Source organism: Thunnus maccoyii, chromosome 1 (assembly GCF_910596095.1).
Source record: "Thunnus maccoyii chromosome 1, fThuMac1.1, whole genome shotgun sequence".
Taxonomy (NCBI): domain Eukaryota; kingdom Metazoa; phylum Chordata; class Actinopteri; order Scombriformes; family Scombridae; genus Thunnus; species Thunnus maccoyii.
Window position 1 is genome coordinate 27,904,021 of NC_056533.1, and position 20,386 is coordinate 27,924,406.

Consider the following 20,386-nt stretch of genomic DNA (forward strand, 5'->3'; position numbering starts at 1 on the left):
GTTTTACAGGGGGGTTATGTGGTGGACTATTTCTTGGTCTGGAGCAGTTGCCAGGCAATCAGTGGAGAGTTCAGGAAATTAATGTTACTGCTGCTGTCATTTTTATACTTTGATTTTTGTACAGATTAAACTAAGGAGATATGACGTGTTAATCAGTGAGCCCTAGAGGTGCCCTTGCTATACTGAGAAAACTGGCTGCTGGCTAAAGCCTTATATTTAATGGACAGATGAAGAGTGGTATTGATTTTTAGAATAATAATAATAATCTGTATTGTCCACAAATATGGAAATTTGCCTTCGACTTCACAGGTTGGTTAAAACACATCATAGTAAATCAGTAAATTTGTCATCTAATGCTCCGCAAGACAGCAAATAGTTTCTTTAACCATTATAAGCCTTACTTGACTAGTTCTAATGTTAAACCCAAAACCACTTACGAGTCCTTTAAATATGCAAATATTTTCAAAAATCCTTAATCCTTAAAAAGTCCTCATTCTCAAGGACTAAAACTCAAACTGGTCTTCACAAAGATACAAAGACACGCATATAAACACACTACGCACTTCTGTATAGTTCCTGTTATTTATCCTGATGCTGAGTAGGCTGCTGACTCACCAGCAGTTATTACAGACAAATGGAAGAAATTAAATGTACATTAAAATAATGTCCCTAGATTTAACTTCTTTTAACAGCTGTTTTGATAGCCCTGTTTTTGTTTGTGTTGTTTTGTTTGCAATTCTCTCTCCACATTTATAAGTATGGTAATATAATATAGCATCATTAATAGTACCATAGGGAACTACGACTGTTTCATAAAAGACTGAAGAGGGACCAGTTCAAAGAGATAAACACATGTCAGTGTTCCTTTTTTAAAGAGCTACGGGGTCACACATTTCTGACAGAAGATGTGCACATGTAGAACGTGCTGCTGATTGCATCACAAAGATGACATGGAAGCTTCTAAATTTACTAACTTGGCCTCAATAAGAGTTTCCATGGGAACTAGTCAGAGTAGAGGATGTTCACTCATCATTGATAACGCTACATGTGTACCACTTGTGGGCTTAGCTTTCACCTCATGAAGCCGTGAGTGAAGACGATCAGGTTGTTGTGTCTGTTTACAGATAACCACTATTCATCTTCCAGCAAGACCGTTACCATTTATCTCATTGCTAAACTGTATTTTGATTCAGTTTGGCTTCTGTGTTGCAAAAATCACTCTCATTAGTAGTTGTACTATATGTTAAATTTCTTATCCTCTTGTTTACTGTCTGAATAAACCAACTTGTATTTACTGTGGGAATCTGTTTTAGAGATAGTCTGCAGTAATATGTTATGAATGAATCTGGATGAAGCTCTTGCTGATGAGTTTTATGAGTGGAAACTAGGGTATGACTCAGCTACTTCTATGATTTCTGCAAATATAATTGCTGTGTTCATTTTTTTATACTATGATATGAGATATGAGATTGTTTTTTCTCCACTTTCACGTTGTTCTTAAGGTTTTTTACCTTCCTCTTTCTCTTGTCAGGTGGTAGCCTACCATTTCTGTCAGGCTGACAACACATACACTTGCCTGGTACCTGAGTTTGTTCACAGTGTCGCCGCCCTGCTGGCCAGAGCGCCACAGCTCGCCCCGTACAGGGAGCTGCTGGTACAAGAGCCCCAACTACAGAACACACTCAGCCTGCGATCCTGTGTACAAGACCCCATTGCTGCCTTCCGAAAAGGTGTCCTAGAGCCCATAGCTAGCCTGCGCAAAGGTAATGACGCTTCCACACACACACACACACAAATGCACACTTCAAGATAAATGTGATATTCAAGTTTAAAGACCTTTTATATTTTAAAATAGCATCAGTTTTAAGGAGGAAAAATGTCATCTTTCCTTACCCTGCAATTAGGGAGCCTGCTTCCATCTCCTGTATGAAATAGCCCTTTAATGACTCCATGATGGGCTCACAGATTATTTTCCCTAGTTAAGGTCAATAATTGGAGACACTGTGGAGTGTGAAACAGATGTTAGGTCATTTACATAGGGAAATGATGAGAGTTATTTTTGCCCCAGTGAATCAGCATCCCACTGGATTTCAAGGTCACAAAATACTCCGGAGAGGCTGTGAATGTCATGGGTGAATTAGCCGGCTCGGTCTCTCATGATACAGTCAGTCAGCTAGATTGATGTGTTATTATGACCAAGTCCTCCACAGTCTGAGCAGAGGAGTGTTTTGTCTACTCCATCTCTATTAAGCAGGTTAGAAAAAATGTAGAGCCCTTGTGCCTGAGTGTATGAGTCCTCATAGGCTTACAGGGATGCATTGACAGCTTAGATGATGTGAAACATGATGGATATGTCCTGTTTCGAACTAATAAACAACAATGGCCTCTGGCCCCTTTCAGCAGAATATAATCAATATCACCATTTGGTGCTCTTCTCAACATATAGTCAGCTGGAAAACAACGATGCAGCCATTTTTTAACCAGGGTAAAGCTAGGACAAAGCTATCATACCATCTTTCTTTGTTTCCTCATTATCTGCTCTTAGCCAGACTAATGTGATATATCTGGTCTTTTAATGCATTTTAATTTCTGCTGTCTCTATCTGTTCCTAAATGTGTATTCAGAGCGGAGGCTACCTGAAGAAGACTACATCATATTGGTTGACAGTCTCAATGAAGCAGAGTTCCACAAACCGGACTACGGTGACACCATTGCCACCTTCATCACCAAGATCATCTCCAAATTCCCTCTCTGGCTTAAGTTAGTGGTCACAGTAAGGACAGGCCTGGTGGTGAGTGAGATTTTCTACATTACAAAATCACACACTTGTCTCTGAGGGTCGATTCACTCAAACAATTACTCTTCCTATATTTTCTCACTTATCTCTATTTAGCCATGCACAAAGTTTTTGTCATCCAATGTCAGCATGCTAATATGTTCACAATGACAATGCTAACATGTTGATGTTTAGCAGGTGGTGTTTACTGTGGTTCTTTTAGTCCAGTATGTTAACATTGGTATAAGCACAAAACACCAAGTATAGCTGAGGCTGATGGGAATGTCAGTAGTTTTGTACTGTAGGTATTTGGTCACAAACTTAAGTATTGGACAAATTTTTTTGGACAAAAATTTCTTTTTGGTATTTTGCCTTTTTTATTTTGACAGTCATTGAAGAGGTAGACAGGAAACAAGGGGAGAGAAATGGGTATGACATGCAACAAGGGTCCTTGGCTGAAATCAAACCAGGGACAATGTGATTATGCGGCATGCATATTAACCATGTGGTTAATGGGGCACTGCACAAATGCTAATTCTAACATGATGATGGTACTAGATGAAAAGTCAAGGGATCATCAAAGTTATTACAATTCATCTTGTGGGAGACATGAATGTCTGTACCGACTATTCCACAAAAAACAAGAAATGTTATTCTCATGGTGGCGCTAGAGGAAAAATCAAGGGATCGCCAAAGTCAATAGGATACATCCTCTGGGCACCATGAAAGTCTGAATCCACAGATCTCACTGTGAATAATTTTCGTTGAAATTACTTTCCTCCAAAAAAATAGGAGGTCTGTGAATTATCAGGAGTAACTAGTACACTGTTTCTAGAAAAAATATGTTGCTTTTGAATGATTAAAATTTGATTTATCATAGCTTTGAGTGCCACAAATGATATTCCATTTTCTTCTCTGCTTCTCCCTGCACTCACTGTAGTTGGGCGTTGTGCATTTTACTGCCATGGTATAGACATTCAGGCTTTTGGCACTGCACCGCTCTCTAGTCTGATGTATTTTCTCAATCCGATCAGTAATCCCACCAAACAGCGGGCGCATCTGTCTAACGCCAAAGCCAAGCCTCCAAATGCTGCATGGATTACGCCCTGAATGGATGGCAATACTACTGGGAGTCTGCTGGGAGTCTGGAGCTTGACAGCCAGCCAGCCGGTTACATAATTGGATTAGTGTTTGGGAATACACAAAACACATTTGGGGTCATTTTCTTCATGATTCACTTCAAGTCAGCAAGGACTAACTACCGAAATTTAAAGATGAATCAAGTACATCTATGATCCCACCCTCCCAGTATCCCTGGTACCCGGTTGGACCATAATTCATGCTTTCCTTTTCGCCTGCCATTTCACAGGAAGTTCTTACTCTTGTATAACAACCAGGATGTTTCACGAACCGTTGTGAAAGGGTTAAGCGGAGCACAATTTGCGACCACAAGTCAATTGCTTGTCGTTGAACTAAAATGTCAGTCTTCGTTAATGAGGAACTGAGCTGCAATAGCATGGATTTTTTTTTTTTTTTTTTTTTGATCAGTCATAGCTGGTTTTTGCCGGTGTTGAGCAGTTGAGGATGGCAAGAGAGGAGATGAAATGTGAATCTGAGAGATGCCTGTGAGCAATGTTGGAGCTTGAGTCATTGTCACACTATTTACTGTACTGTATCCCATGGCTCTGCGTGAGTCAGAGGCAAACAGCATCTGAGAAATGGGTCCTGATTTTAGTGCTTTTAATTTGTCCTTAGTTAATGCACCAAAGACATGCTGCCTACAATTCTTTAACTATTGAGGTGTTTGTGCCTGCATGTGACATCGGTCTCAATAATAAGTTCCAGTAATTTATCTATTTTCTTCTCCTGCAGGAAATTACTACCCTCCTTCCTTTCTCTGGCATCTCTCTGGACATCCTGCCAGACAGCAGTGATCTGGGAGCTGACCTGAGCGACTACATCCATCACCGGGTCAGCGGCAGCACCCAGGTCGCCACTAACGTCACCACACCAACAGGCTCCGCCCCTGATCCGCTGCTCCTGAGCAAGTTCAGCAGCCACCTGTCAACACGCAGTCACGGCTCCATCCTCTACCTTCAGTTAACCCTGGATCTGTTCCACAAAGGCCATCTGGCACTGAAAGGAGGAAACTACCTGGTGGTGCCTGTCTCCCTGTCAGAGGTCAGCCGCGGAGAGTGATTAGTGTTAAAATTAGTTAAAAGTGCATTTTCTGTTTCAAGAGTGCCTCTTAAATTAAGTTAGAGCTAAAAAAAAAACCAAACATACCACATTTTACCTTGCATGAATTGCTGGTCAAGTTCACAGTCTAACACTTAACACTTGTCAGTCATCCTGGTGAGCTGACTGCTGTGAAATGGCATCTTGCCTGAGGCTGAGGTAATCAATGTCCATAAAATCACCATACAAGGTACACAGGCAACAGCCATTATTCAGGCATGTTTCTCACCAAAAAAAAAGAGAGACTTTATACAAGGTACCAAAAATAGTTCACAGTGAATGACAGACGCATTTTAATGTTATATAACCATCAGTAACATAACACTTGCTCATCTGTTGTCTAAAATAGGACAACAGATGAGCAAGTGTTATGTTATGATTGGATAATTGATTTGCAAAAGCATATCTAAAGGTGTGCTGAAGATGTGTATGCCCAGGTAGAGGACAGAAACAGGTAAATACAAGGTGGATCATTGAGTAGAATTTACTATTTAAACTGTTGTAAACTCTAGTTTCAAAGAAGATGAAATCAAAATTATCCCATTTCACTGAGTCTGTGGTGAAGGATCATAGGGCACATAAGAATGTGTTTTTTCATCATTTTTATTTCTATGATTTTTTAGTTTGTTCAGGTGGTGCTCACCAACTTTCTAGTTTGAAATTTTGCTACCAGGATGTTGCACTTATATCGCCGACAAAGCTGTAAATGCCAGTGGTAAACACACGAGAGTATGAGCTTTGAAAGTTCAAATCACTCTGGATGATTGAAAGCCAAAATGCTGGCTAGCTTCCATTATTTAGATGCTGCAGTTAGATGCTTTCATTGGACCAGATCATGTGATGAATACTGAGCCCATGACTGACAAAACACAAACATCTAGGTGACCATTTTAAACAACCTTATACAGCACTTCCTGTACTTGATTTGCACAACCCAGTTTAATGCTGCTAAAATCCACAGAAAATGCTGCACTCCCCAAACCATCCTGAACATCTTTGACGAGTAAAGTTTAGGTGTGCACATACAACCACAAACTGACTTCCTAGATCAATATTTTGAAATGATTTATTGTTAGTTTAATATATAGGTGAATATTTAAGTTTTAAATGAATTAAACTGCACAAAAACAATCTTCTTTGTTACATAATTGTTCTCACCTACCTTCCTTGTATTCAGTTTAAGCAAAATTTTGCGCAATCACAGTCTGATGATCATTTAAACAGCGCTAACTCATGAATATCTGTTAGGTCTACCTGCTGATGTGTCGTGTGAGCTTTCCGGATAAAGAGGTCTTTGAACGGGTTCTTCCGGTGCTAAATGTGGCACTCGCGTCGCTGCACCCACTGACTGATGAACAAATGTTCAGGGCGCTGAATGCAGGCAGTGTGAGGGGGGAGCTGGAGTGGAAGGACTTCCAACAGAGATTAGACAGCCTGGCTGGATTCATGGTGAGACTCTTGATATGACTGCATGGAAGGGAACAAAATGATTCAAGCTATTGTTTCAAATGTTTGAATGTTGTGTTTGTTTTGCTGTGAAGTACATAATTTACACTTGCATCTACTTGGATGGACAATAAGGGCCAATCGTTTTTGGGAGTCAGAGAATGTCAGTTAATTGTGCCACAACCTTTTAAGGAATTTTCTGTATCATTTGTGCTTGCAGGTGAGACGCAGAGATGGCACACGGATGCTGTGTCACCCCTCCTTCAGGGAATGGCTGGTTTGGAGAGCAGATGGAGAGAGCACTGACTTTCTCTGTGACCCTCGGTGAGGCTAAAAGTCAAATGTCAAACAGCAAAAGATTCTCATGTACTATGAGTCGGTTATGAATACACCGAGAAAAAGTGTGTTAATCCTCATCCAAAACGGATAACCAGAACAGGTGCTGCCTGCATGCCATTTCTGATAAATAAGTACCATACGCATGTCCACAGGAGCGGCCACGCTCTCCTGGCGTTCATGTTCTCCAGGCAGGAGGGCAAGCTGAACCGCCAGCAGACCATGGAACTGGGACATCACATCCTCAAGGCTCACATATTCAAGGTAATAGGAACTGTGATAATATGTATATAACTTGTTATGTAGGTTTATGGCTGGAAATGATTGTACATAAACCCCCGTGAATCACCTTTATTCCCAAAGGCTTCACATGAACAATATCCTGCACTTTACTGTATCTTATTGCATCGAAACACAACAACACACCCACAAATACAAGTGAACCTCTGTCCCTGCCATCACCCACACGCATTAGCACTGCTCATATACAAGAACACCTACGGTACAGTGAATATTGTACTGTTTGCATGCATGGAAGTACACATACAGCTTTACTCCTGGGACACAATTCAAATTGCGCATCACAGATCTCATCTGAGCAAGCTTAATTTCTCTCGCTCTATGTCTCTGTTTGTGTCGCTATCTCTGTCTTGCTCTCTTACTATCTCTCTCTATATATATTTCTGTCTTTTTTTCTCGCTCACATACTCACAGGGTCTGAGTAAGAAGACAGGTGTGTCCTCCAGCGTTCTTCAGGCCATGTGGGTGAACTGCAGCACAGATAGTCTGTCCGCTGCGCTTGCCTCCCTGCGGAATCTGTACACACCAAACACCAAGGTGACATACACCTGCTCTACATTAAAACACACTCATACACACAAATATACACTCACTTGCCAGTTTATTAGGTACACCTATAGCCCTGCCGCCCCACAATAAATCCTAACTTCATGAAGGTTATAATATTATAATATTTTATCCATCACATTTATATGAATTAAGGTAGACTAAATATTAGAAACAGTATAACCCAATAGAGTTTAACAGTACCATAAAAAAAAACAGCCTGCAAAATGACCATAAAATAAATCAACACCTCTCAAAAACTAGATTAAATAAAAACTATAACCTTTATGAAGGTTGCATTTATTTTAGGGCTGTTTTATTATACTGCATTAGTTTTATCTAGATGTGGCCAATAAACTGTCAAGTCGGTGTATATTCATATACAGAAAGATCATTCATTAATTTCATCCTGCAGGTAAGTCGTCTGTTGATGCTAGGTGGCGCTAATGTGACCTGGTGTACAGAGGTGGTCGGACACGCTCCCATCCTAGCCGTCCATGCCCACCTGGGACATGTGGAGATGGTAGCTCTGTTACTTGAAATGGGCGCTCCTGTGGATGGGACCACTGACAGCAGCATGACGCCCCTGTGTTTGGCCGCTGCCGCAGGACACGCTGACATCGTCAGCCTACTCTGCAAGAAAGGGGCCAAGGTCAGTATTGTTTCAGTACAAAGAGGGAAAGAGACGAATGTGTGTGTGACCGGCGTAATTAACATGGATAAATCAGATTTAAATCTGTGACAGAACACTCTGTCTCTCCGTACCTTTATACCAGTGATATCCTGAACAGCCCTGGTTTTACATTCACCACAGTTTCATGATCTATTCTGGGAGATAGATGACATAAACAGGTCTGATCTAGGCCAGCATATTACAGGCACCGGCCAGGACCAGTGTTGTAAGTCCTTCTGTGTACCCCTCTGTGCCAGGTGGGCCATGCTGATAAGAGTGGCCACTGTGCGCTGGTCCATGCCGGGCTGAAGGGCCATGCAGAAATCATCAACATCTTGCTGGGCCAGGATTGGGGACCAGGGAACCCCACTGATCCACAGCAGCACCACAGCAATGAGACTGTGACTGAGAAAACACAGGCAGTACAGCAGGCGGTAACAGCTGCAGCCAGTGTGGGACATACACAGGTACACTTCAGATCAAGATCCTAATGACAAAAACGTTTTCAACACTCTGCTGAAATTCATTTTTTATGTAGAGCGCAGTGCCTGTCCTTGCTATACGCTGAGGATTTACAAGATGTTGTTTGCTATTTGCTGTGGTCAAGGTCTGTTTTCTGTTGGATTTCTTTCTGCACAGCAAGCCAGCATTACAGAAGCCTGTGAAATTGTGTTTTCCTGCAGGTGGTGAAAAGCTTGCTGGACTTGAAAGATGAACAGCTGGCAGTACAGATGGACGCTCACGACTCTCTCTGGGGAGAAACGGGTGCGTTTCTTCTATCAGTTAGATAAATTTAGCTTTCTCACCTCTTTCTGTCCATCAGTCCGGTTCTAGAGTCATGCTCAAGGGCTTCAGGGTTTGCATTTCAGGCGCAATCTGGCTCTGTGCAAGGAAAAAATATCAAATAGCTCATTTGCCTCTATATGGATGTACAGTAAGCTTTTGGAATGAAGCCATGAGTGCTAGATACCCACTCACTGGTTTCAGTATTGCAATTTTAGGATGCTCTGGTTGATATCAAATAGTTAATTTGATTGTAAATAGTTTTTTGTTGTTGTTGTTTTTGACACAAATGGAGTATTACATTTATCATACAGAATATCTTGTCCAACCACATTTGTAGCATCTAAAAAGCAGCTGTTATTCAATTGTAATACCCTTACCTCTATCACAGATGCAAGTGCAGCTTACAGAATTCTGTTAGGCCCATTTCCTGAGAGCATGTCGGATGAAGCCTGTATCTCTGCCTACAGCGCCATTAGAGTATAATTCTATTACACAGTCCCCTCTAGTGCTGAGAGAGAAAAAGTGAGAGCATGAAATACGCTCTGAAACATTCACCTTTGCATGTACCAGGGCTTTGTCTTGTTTATGTTCAGTGTTCCTATCTGTACATTCATTATTGGATTACAGTCCATATGTAAAAAAAATAATCAGCCAAGGATACATTTAAAAGTCTGATTCATGAACCAGGGATTTGTAGTTTTGGGGGATTACAGTTGCCAAAGACAGACAGCAGCTCCCCAATGCGTATGAATTACGATTATCTCCTTAATATTATTTTCAGTTTGTGCATTTAAAGTAGCAGCTTCACTAACCTTGTTACTATTTTATGCAGCTGCACAAAGTCACCTCAAGCAAAGACAACTGGACAGTTGGGTTTTTTTGTCTCATAAATGACAATAACTCCTCTTTAAAGGCGGCATTATGCCATCAATTTGTTCACTGAAGCGTGTGGTCACATTAAACATGATATCATTTATCAAGGATATTTGGAGGTTAGAGAATGGCATCAATACTTTGCCTCTATCCACAGCTACTCAATTAGCTGAAGGACTCGCATACTAGAAAAAGGAACAATGCCCATCGTTTGTCAAAGTAAGGCTGTGCAAGTTATATAGTGTGCAGAGTTACGGTTAGTAATGATTATTTTTGTTGTTGGAAAGGAGCAATATGGAAGGGAAACTGTAGGTTTCTGGTGTCTGTAAGGTGCAATTCTGATCTCTTGTAGCCTACTTTTCACATATCTAGGTTTGTATTAAAACGGAAAATATTAAACACTTTGCCTCAGCAAAGAACATTTAGTTTGTCAGATTAAACAAAGATAATACGAATAGCTACAACACCTGTGTTACAATCAAATAGATAATGGAAATTACTAGCCCTGCTTTTCCCTCTGTTTCTCACTCCTGCATATACTTCTCTCCTAAATGTGTCAATTATGTATTCTTCTCCGCCTCGTCATCTCATCTCTATGCCACCCTCTGTCAGTGCTGAGTGCGGCAGCAGGGAGAGGGAGGATGGAGGTGTGTATGTTTCTCCTGGAGCGGGGGGCAGCGCTGGAGTTATCAAACCGCAGGGGGATGTTCCCACTCCTTGGTGCTACAAAACATGGACACACACAGGTGAGGAGTACAGTCACTGTCTACAGAATGTCTCTCATTTAAGCAGTTCTGTTTTGTACCCCTTCTTTTAAAACTTTGTTTCCTCTTCCAGGTTGTAGAGCTGCTGCTGAATCAAGGTGCAGACATCAACGTCAGCGACAAGCAGGGTCGCACTGCACTGATGCTGGCTGCCTCTGAGGGCCACATAAGCACTGTTGAACTGCTGCTGTCAAAGAGTGAGAGTCCCCGCCATCACCACTCATAGCCAAACATGTTTGATGAATGTATGGACTGTAGTACAATATTTGTATTGTTTGTGGTCCCAGGTGCCTCTCTGTCCTCTGCTGATCAAGAGGGGCTGACTGCACTTAGCTGGGCCTGTATGAAGGGCCAGAAAGGTGTGGTGCAGCTTCTGGTGGAGGCAGGCGCAGACCTGAACCAACCAGACAGACAGGGACGGACTCCTCTTGACCTAGCTGCCCTTAATGGGGATGCAGATACAGTGGGTTTCATGCTGTTGTGTAGATCATGTTGATAATGGAAAATGTGTTTGTCTTCATTTGAAATACTTTATTTTCACATACTTTTCTCCCTGTGATTGAGATAGAATTTATAGACCTTGGTAGAGAAGTGTATAGTTAACATTGAGTTGAAAAACACCATAATTGTTAAAAGCTAATTAACAAAGTAAAATACACAATTGTCTCACACTCACAACAACCCATTTTAGGTAATTTAATCATAATTACAACAATAATAATAATAACAAGAAGAATAATCATATTTCTGAGAACTGCATTGCAAACACAGGAGGTCTGTTTACAATCACATCATGGAGTCAAGAAACTGAAATCTAGCCATCTTGACACTCATTCATGTAATCTACTGATCAGCCAGAAAGTAAACAAAATTATCTGATGATCAGAGATTTAACCAAAGTCATCATGGATTGTGGCTTTTACTACTGTTAGATTTTTTTTTCTAATGTTCTGGAGAATTCAGTGTGTAATCTAACCACTTTCACATTAATTAAATCTTAATTTAAACATATAAATATAATGTTGTTATTCTCCTATACTGTAGGTACATTGCCTGGTGGACCATGGAGCAGTGCTTGAGAGGGCTGATAACAACGGCAGCAGGGCTTCAGACCGGACTCCGGGTTGCCAGAACCCAGCCCTGGTGGCCTTGCTGCTCAAGAAAGGATCCAAGATGGGTATAAACACCATGCTTGCATAACGGCCTTGCAATAAATCCTACGTTTATGAAGCTTTTACTCATACCACAAAATTCAAAAAACATATTAAATACCCAAATAAAACTGCACCATAAACTACAGTATAGCCTATAAAATGAACTTACAAAGTTGTATCACCTCTGTGGATAAACTGGCTACTGAGAGTGTATCCATATTTGCATCTGACTTAAAACAATCAATGAGGACTCAGCTCACTTGGATAGGTTTATACTATGTGCTATACTTTTGCACCTGCATGATCTGCATTTATATTACTGTATGTTTGCCTATTTTACCTCCAAACAGTATATTATTATGCGCCATTCTGCAGCTCCTGCAGTTTTGAATCCACTTTACTAACTCTCTCCCTACCTTTCTCTTCCTCCATCCTCGGGTGCTCTCCCTCATCAACCGAAAGGCTACAGAACAGCTCCACATGATCGATCAGGTACATGATTTATATAAGACACAGAGTAAAAGAGACAAGGTGAGACAGATAATAGAAAGATAAATATTTGCATCGCTCTTTCAGGTCACGCTACATGGGCTATGGCTTCCTCTAAACCAGACATTCTCCTCATCCTGCTGCAGAAGCTGATGGAGGAAGGGAACATGCTTTACAAGGTACTTTATGCTTAATGTTCTTTGTATTTGAACATGTGTTGTGAAGGTATGACAAACCTTACAGCCTTTTATTGAGATAAACTTCAAATGAGGTGTTTTTGTGGAGTAGTTTAGCAGTTTGCCTGACCGTTCCTTTCTCTCCCTCTTCCTGTGTATTATGCAGAAAGGACGTATGAAGGAAGCAGGCCAGCGATACCAGTACGCCCTGAGGAAGCTACCTCGTGAGGGGCAGGGAGAGGAGTTGAAAGGGCTGAAAGACCTGCGGGTCTCCCTCTATCTCAACCTTTCCCGCTGCCGCAGGAAAACCAATGTAAGGCTCACAGCTGTATCAAACTGCTCATGCACTTTTTAACACCATCAGGCCTATTAGATGCTAGAGGGGATGGCAGGTGGGCTGGCAAGGCAAGATAGAAGATTCCTTAAGATATATAATTTATCTGTTTATGTCTGACCAGCTAGTTGTTCTGCTGGCTTGTTCCATCTGGGCTGGCCCTCTAGCTGCTTCCGTAGGTGCACACCAGGCTCATCCTTGGTGATTTGATATAGTCAGCAGCTGCCAACACCGAACCCCGGGCAGCAGTTAACTAACCCAGAAAACTCAGCTTGTCTGAGTCAGGGCATTTGGACCTCCTGTTGGAGGAAATTCCACCTAAGGGTCTCTGAACCATCCACTGCAATCAGGACTACTTCCAGTCATCTTGACTACATCTTGCCACTGGGTACAGATGGGGCTATTCGAGATAGTGAGGTTGACGCTGCGCAAATTTTCCTCACTGAAATCCAAGTTCTCTGCGCAAGTCATGGCACCTTACCATCGTCATTTATCCAAGTCCTGTGGTGATGGGTGACCGACGAAGCAGCAGGCACGGACATGCTGGAGGCTGTAGCCGCAAACCTGTGCGCAGGCGGCTCAGGAGAAGAAAAGGTACCTTAAACATTATCTGCCTCAAAACATCCTGGCCAGCCTACTGCAGCTAGTGGGATCCCACTAGCTGCAGTAGAAAACAAATAAAATGAAAAAGACCAAAGTGATACCACTCACTGTTGGTGCCTGGGATGTGCACGCTTTGATGGATACATCTGGATCAAAAGACCTGAGCGATGCACCACCCTCATGGGCAGAGAGCTAGCCAGATACAACTTGGATATTGCTGCCCTTAGTGAGACCCGGCTGGCAAATACTGGACAGGTGACTGAAGTGAGTGCAGATATGAAATGTTCTTCTGGGGTGAACGAGGGCAGGAGGAGAGATGTGACATGTTTGTTGGTTTTGCAGTAAAAAAACTACTTGGTGAACATACTGGCAAGCCTACCCAAGGGTATAAACGACCGTTTAATGACCCCAGAACTCCACCTACTGGGTAAAAAGGAGGCCACCATCATTAGTGCCTATGCCCCTACCATGACCTACTCTGATGAGATCAAAACCAAGTTTTATAATGACCTGGAAGTCATCATTGCTGCCACAGCCAGCTCTGACTCTCCTGATATTTGGTGACTTCAATGCCAGAGTTGGAAATGACCATCAATCAAGGAAAGGAGTCATAGGTGCACATGGCATTGCAAAAATGTAACAGCAATGACCTTCTGCTGTTGAAAACATGCTCAGAGTTTGACCTGCTCATCTCCAACATGATATTCCAACTACCAAAGCGCAAGAGAACTTCCTGGAATGGATGCATCCACATTCACACCACTGGCACTTGATTGACTATGTCATCGTGAGGAGGAGCAACTGGCACAATGTCAAGGAGACCAAGGCTATATGTGGTAGTGAATGTTGGACCGACCACTGTCTTATCATTTCCAAACTTAACCTCTGGATTAAGCCCCCCAGACGTCCCAGAGGAAAAAGACATGTCAAACGGTTCTAGACCATTGCCTGGAGTCTGTAAGCTTTGAGCATACAGACACTGAAGCAGACTAGACTGCCCTCAAGAGCGTGCTGCATTCTACAGCCCTCAAATCACTTGATGTATGTATACATCAAGATTGGTTCGAGAATGATGAAGAAATATAATTACTCCTTGATGAAAAACATCACCTGCGTAAAGCATACCTGAATGACAGCAGCTCAAGCTTAAAGAAAACTGCCTTCCTCAACATTTGCTAGGTTGTCCAGCAGAGACTCAGTCATGCAAGACACCTGGCTGTGCACAAAAGCTGAGGAGATTCGGTCCTATGCTGACAGTAATAACACAAGTGCTTCTATGATGCACTCAAGCAGATCTATGGTCCACAACACGCAGGAACTTCACCTCTCCTGAATGTAGATGGAACAACACTCCTCACAGAGAAGGAGATAATACTTGCAAGGTGGGCTGAACACTTCAGCACAGTCCTCAACTAGCCATCATGCAAAAATGAGGAGGCAATTGCCAGTCTGCCTCAAGTTGAAATAAACCAGTCCCTTGCTCTTCCGACTTCCTCTGAGGAAAACAGGAAAACCATAAGCCTCCTCTCATCAGGCAAAGCTCCAGGGTCCAATACCATCCAGGTGGAAATATACAAGGCTGGAGGGCTTTGCTTAGTCGAGAAACTGGTTTAGGATGCCTCCATAATCCATCTCAGGAAAGGCTATTGGGAGGCCTGTGACAACCACAGAGGCATCTCCGTAATATCAGTTGCAGGCAAAATCTTGACAAAAATCCTTTTGAACCATCTAATTGTCCACCTAGACCAGGTTCAAGAACTTTTGCTTCCTGATGATTGTGCTCTGGCTGCTGGCTCAAATGAAGAACTACAGGCCAGTATGGACCACTTCTCCTCAGCTTGCAACAACTTCGGCCTAACAATCAGCACAAAGAAGACATAAGTCCTGTACCAACCTGCTCCTGGTAGACCGTACACTGAGCCCACCATCTTTGTGAACAACAAATAGCTTTCAGCTGTTGACAAATTTACTTACCTTGGAAGTTCTCTGTCTTGTGCTGTGCACATTGATGAAGGAATTAACATCAGGATTGTAAAGGCCAGTGCAGCCTTTGGACATCTATGTGACTCAGTATGAGAAAATACTGGCATTAAGCAAGAGACAAAACTGAGGGTCAACCAGGGCGTCATATTACCAACTCTTCTGTATGGGTGTGAAGCCTGGACAGTCTACCAGCGCCATGCTAGGAAATTGAACCATCTCCCCCTGAGCTGTCTGAGGAAACTGCTGAGGATCAAGTGGCAAGACAAAATCCCTGACACCGAAGTACTCAGCAAGACCAATATTCCCAGTATTCCCACCTTGATTGAGAAGGCACAGCTCAAATGGACTGACCATGTGACCAGTATGCCCTGCACAAGACTGCCAAAAGCAAGCGCAAAGTGGCCCCAAAAAGCACTACAAGGATACCCTGAAAGCCTTCTTGAAGAGCTTTGGATTTGACCTGAAAAGCTGGGAACCCCTAGCTCAGGACTGACCTACCTGGAGAAGAAAAGACCAGGAAGGTGCAGTCCTCCGTGAGAGCAGGAGAAGCTCCTGTTCTATGCTGAAGAGGCAGCAGTGCAAATCTGCCAAGGAAGGACTTATGGCTGCACCTCAGAGCTCTACATCCTCCCTGACCTGTCCAGTGTGCCACAGAGAATTTCGGGCTTAGATTGGTTCAGCCAAATGCATACTCACCAAAAACCAAAATAATGAGACGTGCCATGGTCATCATCAAATATGATGAACAAACAAGATAATTTATCTGTATTGCCATAAAAAGATAATGTCAGCATCAGTATAGCTTACTGTAAAAATACGTCTGCTTTTCAGATGTAATTTCATGGCTCCCTGGTAAACAGAATGTACGTGTGAGACCTGGAAGCAGGTGGTAACATAATGAATAGCTGCATGCTGTTAGTGTAGAGATGGATGTGTGTGGCCTGCAGCCAGGTTTGGAACCCACCCCAGTGATGACAGACGTCCTAACAGACTGTGTAAAAATGCCATCCTTGGGGTCACTGTGGCCAATGAATAATGGAGCAGATAATGTGATGTGATAAGGTCACTCTCTCTGGCAGACCAAGCGTAGTCTCTTTCTCTGCGTCTCCACAGGGGGGTTATTTACAGTGGACGTGCAAGTGGGCCCGCTAAATCCACATATTATATCAGAATGCAAGCACTAAGGGCCAGGAGAGAGACTACATGATACCATCATTAAACATTCAACAGCAATGTTCACAATCTCACATTCAAGGCTGCCATTTTGACCTCACTCTCAAGGACAGAATCACAATGCATCTGTGTCATTAAATATTCACCTGAGAGTGATGATGAGAGCAGTAAAAACCAGCAGAAAAACAAGCAGTTCTGTCTGTTTCACTCTCTCTCACTCTCTCTCTCTTTGTTACTGGACACAGCAATAAAAATTCTGTATCATTAAACAGGCTTCAATCTTCAGATCTATATATAATAAAGATCCAAACACAAACACTATTTTTATTGGAATGGATTATTTCTGCAAAACAAACATTTTCCTGTCTAGTCACTAAACCGCACAGCTGCTCATACAGAGGGTTTGTTTGTTGCTCTGCTCTGTCTGTTTAAATTGAAACTTAATCACTAAATTGACTTTTCTGTCTGAAAACACAGGATTTTGGCATAGCTGAGGAGTTTGCAACAAAAGCTCTGGACCTCAAACCCAGGTCTTACGAAGCATATTATGCCAGAGCACGGGCCAAGAGGAGCAGCAGGTACAACCATATTAAATTAAGTATATTTTTTTCAAAGCAGAATCATTTTTCTCAGTGGAAAGTCAGCACTCTGATGCTACAATGCGTCTCTGTGGCACTGTAAATTAAGTGTTTTTAAAGTTCTTTTGTTCATTTTCTCTGTCTTCCCCAGGCAGTTTGCTGCAGCGCTGGCAGACCTCCATGAAGCAGCACGACTTTGCCCATCCAACCGGGAGATCCGCCGCCTGCTGGTACGAGTAGAAGAAGAATGCAAACATCATCAGAAGATATCCAGCAACAACACGCCACAGGGTTACAACAGGGACCCTCACACCCACCACCATCAAGCCACAGAGGAGGAGACAGACGTGTATTCACAGGGAAGTTTAGAGAGGCAAATCCCTGTGGAGCAGACTGATGCAGGGAAGGAGGAGGAGGAGGAGAAGGAGGAAGGTGAGCAGGTGAGCCTGCAATGTGGTAAAAGCCCAGAATTTTGGCCTCAGAATCCATATGCTCCTAACAGGACTCTCCCTGGAGGTGTGGCCTTTAGTTTAGCGGATCAGGCGCCATGTTTCCCTCAAGAGGAGTATGTACAGAACCAAATGTTCATGGATATGCCGGAGCCTGTTCCTGCTATCAACAGGCAAAGCCAAAACCAGGGCAGCAGGACTCATCATCACTGCCACTCCCTCCAGTCAGGGAGCAGAGTCGGGGGCAGGCCTCTTTCTCTGTGCGGCCCCTCCAGTCCTCTGCCAGGCAGACACATCTCCACCTCCCTGAGGCCTGCGCCGGTGCTGGGTATTGACATCGGTCCTGGATCAGCCAGTGAACACTCTGGACACAGCCCCACTGAGCACTATCACCCCATGTCCCCCAACAGCTCCTCCCCACCTGGTCATCCTCAGATGTACCAGCCCCGCTCCTCCAGCTTCTCCAGAGGGTCTGACAGACTCTCTACCCACTCTGTGGCTCTGGATGGCCTGGCTCTCGCTTTGGGGTCTGGTATGGAGGTTAGGAGGGAGGGCGGTGGAGGAGGAACAGCAGGCTCACGGGGCTCTAGCTCTAGTCAGGCCTCCAGTGGGAACCTGTCAGACGGTGGCAGGCAACAGGTACCGGACGCCCCCTGCCCCATCAAGAGCAGTGGTAGCTTCAAGACAAAACCTGAGCTGAAGCCCCGGCCCTTCATGGGTGTCATGGACAAAGCGGTGCGAGTCCAGGGCCAGCAGACCTCTGGCCTGGGCCGACAGGGGCAGGGAGGAGGAGGGGGAGGAGGTGGGGAGAGTTTCAGTATGTCAGTCATGGAGTTCCAAGGGTTGAACAATGAGTTCAAACGCGCCTCATTCCAGGAGCAGCTTTCCGGAAGTCAGGCCAACAGCCAGCAGCAGGGCCGGGAGTTTGGAGAGCGGCTCCACCAGCGAGAGGCCAGAACCACCATATCCTCCCAGCTACGCTTTCCAGACGGGAGGCACAGACAGGCGAGCTTGACGAGAGACAACCCGGCTTTGCATATGGCTCCCATCAAACCCAAACGCTCATTTATAGAGTCTAATGTCTGAATATAGTTATAACAAAACACAGATACAGGCTGTTTTCAACAAACTACGTCCCACATAAGGTAGCAAGGGAGACTGGTTTGAAAACTGCTCCTTTCCCTGAGCCTGTTTTGTAGAGTTATGCTGCTGCACTGCATTTACAATCTAGAACCAGTGTTCAACTCAGGCTACTACGCTTTTGCTTACATGTCTACAGCTACACTAGTGTATTCAAGAAAACCAGACATACCTTAAGTAGGGATTTAAAAATAAGTAGTATATTGTCTCAACTTTTAATTTATCATATCAAATATAGAAGTCAAAGAAAGCTTTGTGCACGAATATGCGGAACCTCACGCTACTAGTTGCAGGATATGACCATTTCTATTGTCAAGTGTCTTTTAAAAAACATTTATATTTGTACGGTGTACACTATATTTGCAGATTATATATTTCCCTGTAAGTGGTTATCTGTTAGCATTACAGGCTTCAAAAGAAATGATTTTGTGTACTTGAGAATCTTTTTCTTGGTACATTTGATAAAAAAGGCACTGTACATGACATTGTTGGAACCCTCTTGTCATAATCTGATATTGAATTGATTGCTTCAATATTCACAGTATATGTTATTTATTTTTGCATAGCAGAGGACATATTCATATGAAGTGTTTATTGGTTTAATTGGACACAAGAGAGCATTTACACAATCAGTCGACGATACAAAAAAAACCTTAAGAGACTTCTTACACTGCTCTATGTCCATAGTTGTCATATAACCTTTTCAGAGTCATACTACGGATTACAGAATGTTACCACATTATTATTGTGGTATAATAAAATATTAATGAAGGAATACATTTGTACATCTATTTCTTTCACAGTATGATACATGAAATGTTGCCTAAGCTTTAGAGTGTATATGGATGAATGCAAAGTGTCGTCGTTGCACAGTAGAACCTCAACAAGCGGACAAAATAAACAAACTGTATGATAACGTTGCCGCTTCCGAATATCGCTAACATTTCTTCACTAACACAATAACTTGCAGTGTAAAAGATGTTAGCTTGTGCAACCTTCAACTACTGGCCAAGCACTATTCCCACAGGGTTTGTAATAGCAATGTTCAGACAAATTTAAAAAAGCACACGTGTTGCTTACCTGTTTACTTGTGAAGTGTTTCAGTAAGACAAGGGACATAATTAATCCATTAAGCATTAGTCCTGACATTAATGTTGAATCAATACACTCCCTGTAAAGTAAAAGGGTTGCTATTACTGCTGATGAAACTGCAAACCACTCTGTAGCTAGCTGTAGTTTTGAGACATCTCTAGCTTTTTGGTTATTTAGTCTAACAATAAAAAAATAAAGTTATGATAAAAGATGTTCACAGCACTGTGGGGCTCCCAATAAAATTATTTTAATTATAAAGTGCTTTGTTTGTTCTTCACAAAGATTTTTTTATACCTTCATTAAACATTATGTGTATATCTTATGAAAGCAATTAAGCATTTTGAGATTAAAGGATAAAGCTGGTGATTTTCTATATTTTTCTTATTGTCAACAAATCTCATGTGCAGAGCCAAACCAACAATGAATTGATCCTGCTGTCAAGTATTGTGTGTGAATCCAAAGCCTCTGTGCTGTAGA

The 20,386-nt window shown here is 42.7% G+C and overlaps 1 protein-coding gene across 5 annotated transcripts in view; it reads left to right on the forward strand.

Moving 5' to 3' along the window:
- Positions 1–20,301, forward strand: part of LOC121912825 (protein TANC1-like) — a 37,374-nt gene extending 17,073 nt beyond the window's left edge. For all 5 annotated transcript variants that reach the window (XM_042435325.1, XM_042435570.1, XM_042435493.1 and 2 more), the window contains 19 exons: positions 1,532–1,763; positions 2,625–2,791; positions 4,649–4,957; positions 6,263–6,463; positions 6,681–6,784; positions 6,952–7,060; positions 7,511–7,633; positions 8,058–8,294; positions 8,573–8,782; positions 8,999–9,080; positions 10,587–10,720; positions 10,812–10,935; positions 11,026–11,201; positions 11,783–11,915; positions 12,355–12,384; positions 12,469–12,560; positions 12,724–12,870; positions 17,128–17,228; positions 17,380–20,301. In XM_042435325.1, coding sequence (XP_042291259.1) covers positions 1,532–1,763; positions 2,625–2,791; positions 4,649–4,957; positions 6,263–6,463; positions 6,681–6,784; positions 6,952–7,060; positions 7,511–7,633; positions 8,058–8,294; positions 8,573–8,782; positions 8,999–9,080; positions 10,587–10,720; positions 10,812–10,935; positions 11,026–11,201; positions 11,783–11,915; positions 12,355–12,384; positions 12,469–12,560; positions 12,724–12,870; positions 17,128–17,228; positions 17,380–18,763 — 4,095 coding nt within the window. In that variant the 3' untranslated portion in view covers positions 18,764–20,301. The remainder of the gene's footprint in view (positions 1–1,531; positions 1,764–2,624; positions 2,792–4,648; positions 4,958–6,262; positions 6,464–6,680; positions 6,785–6,951; positions 7,061–7,510; positions 7,634–8,057; positions 8,295–8,572; positions 8,783–8,998; positions 9,081–10,586; positions 10,721–10,811; positions 10,936–11,025; positions 11,202–11,782; positions 11,916–12,354; positions 12,385–12,468; positions 12,561–12,723; positions 12,871–17,127; positions 17,229–17,379) is intronic.
- Positions 20,302–20,386: the final 85 nt, after the last annotated feature.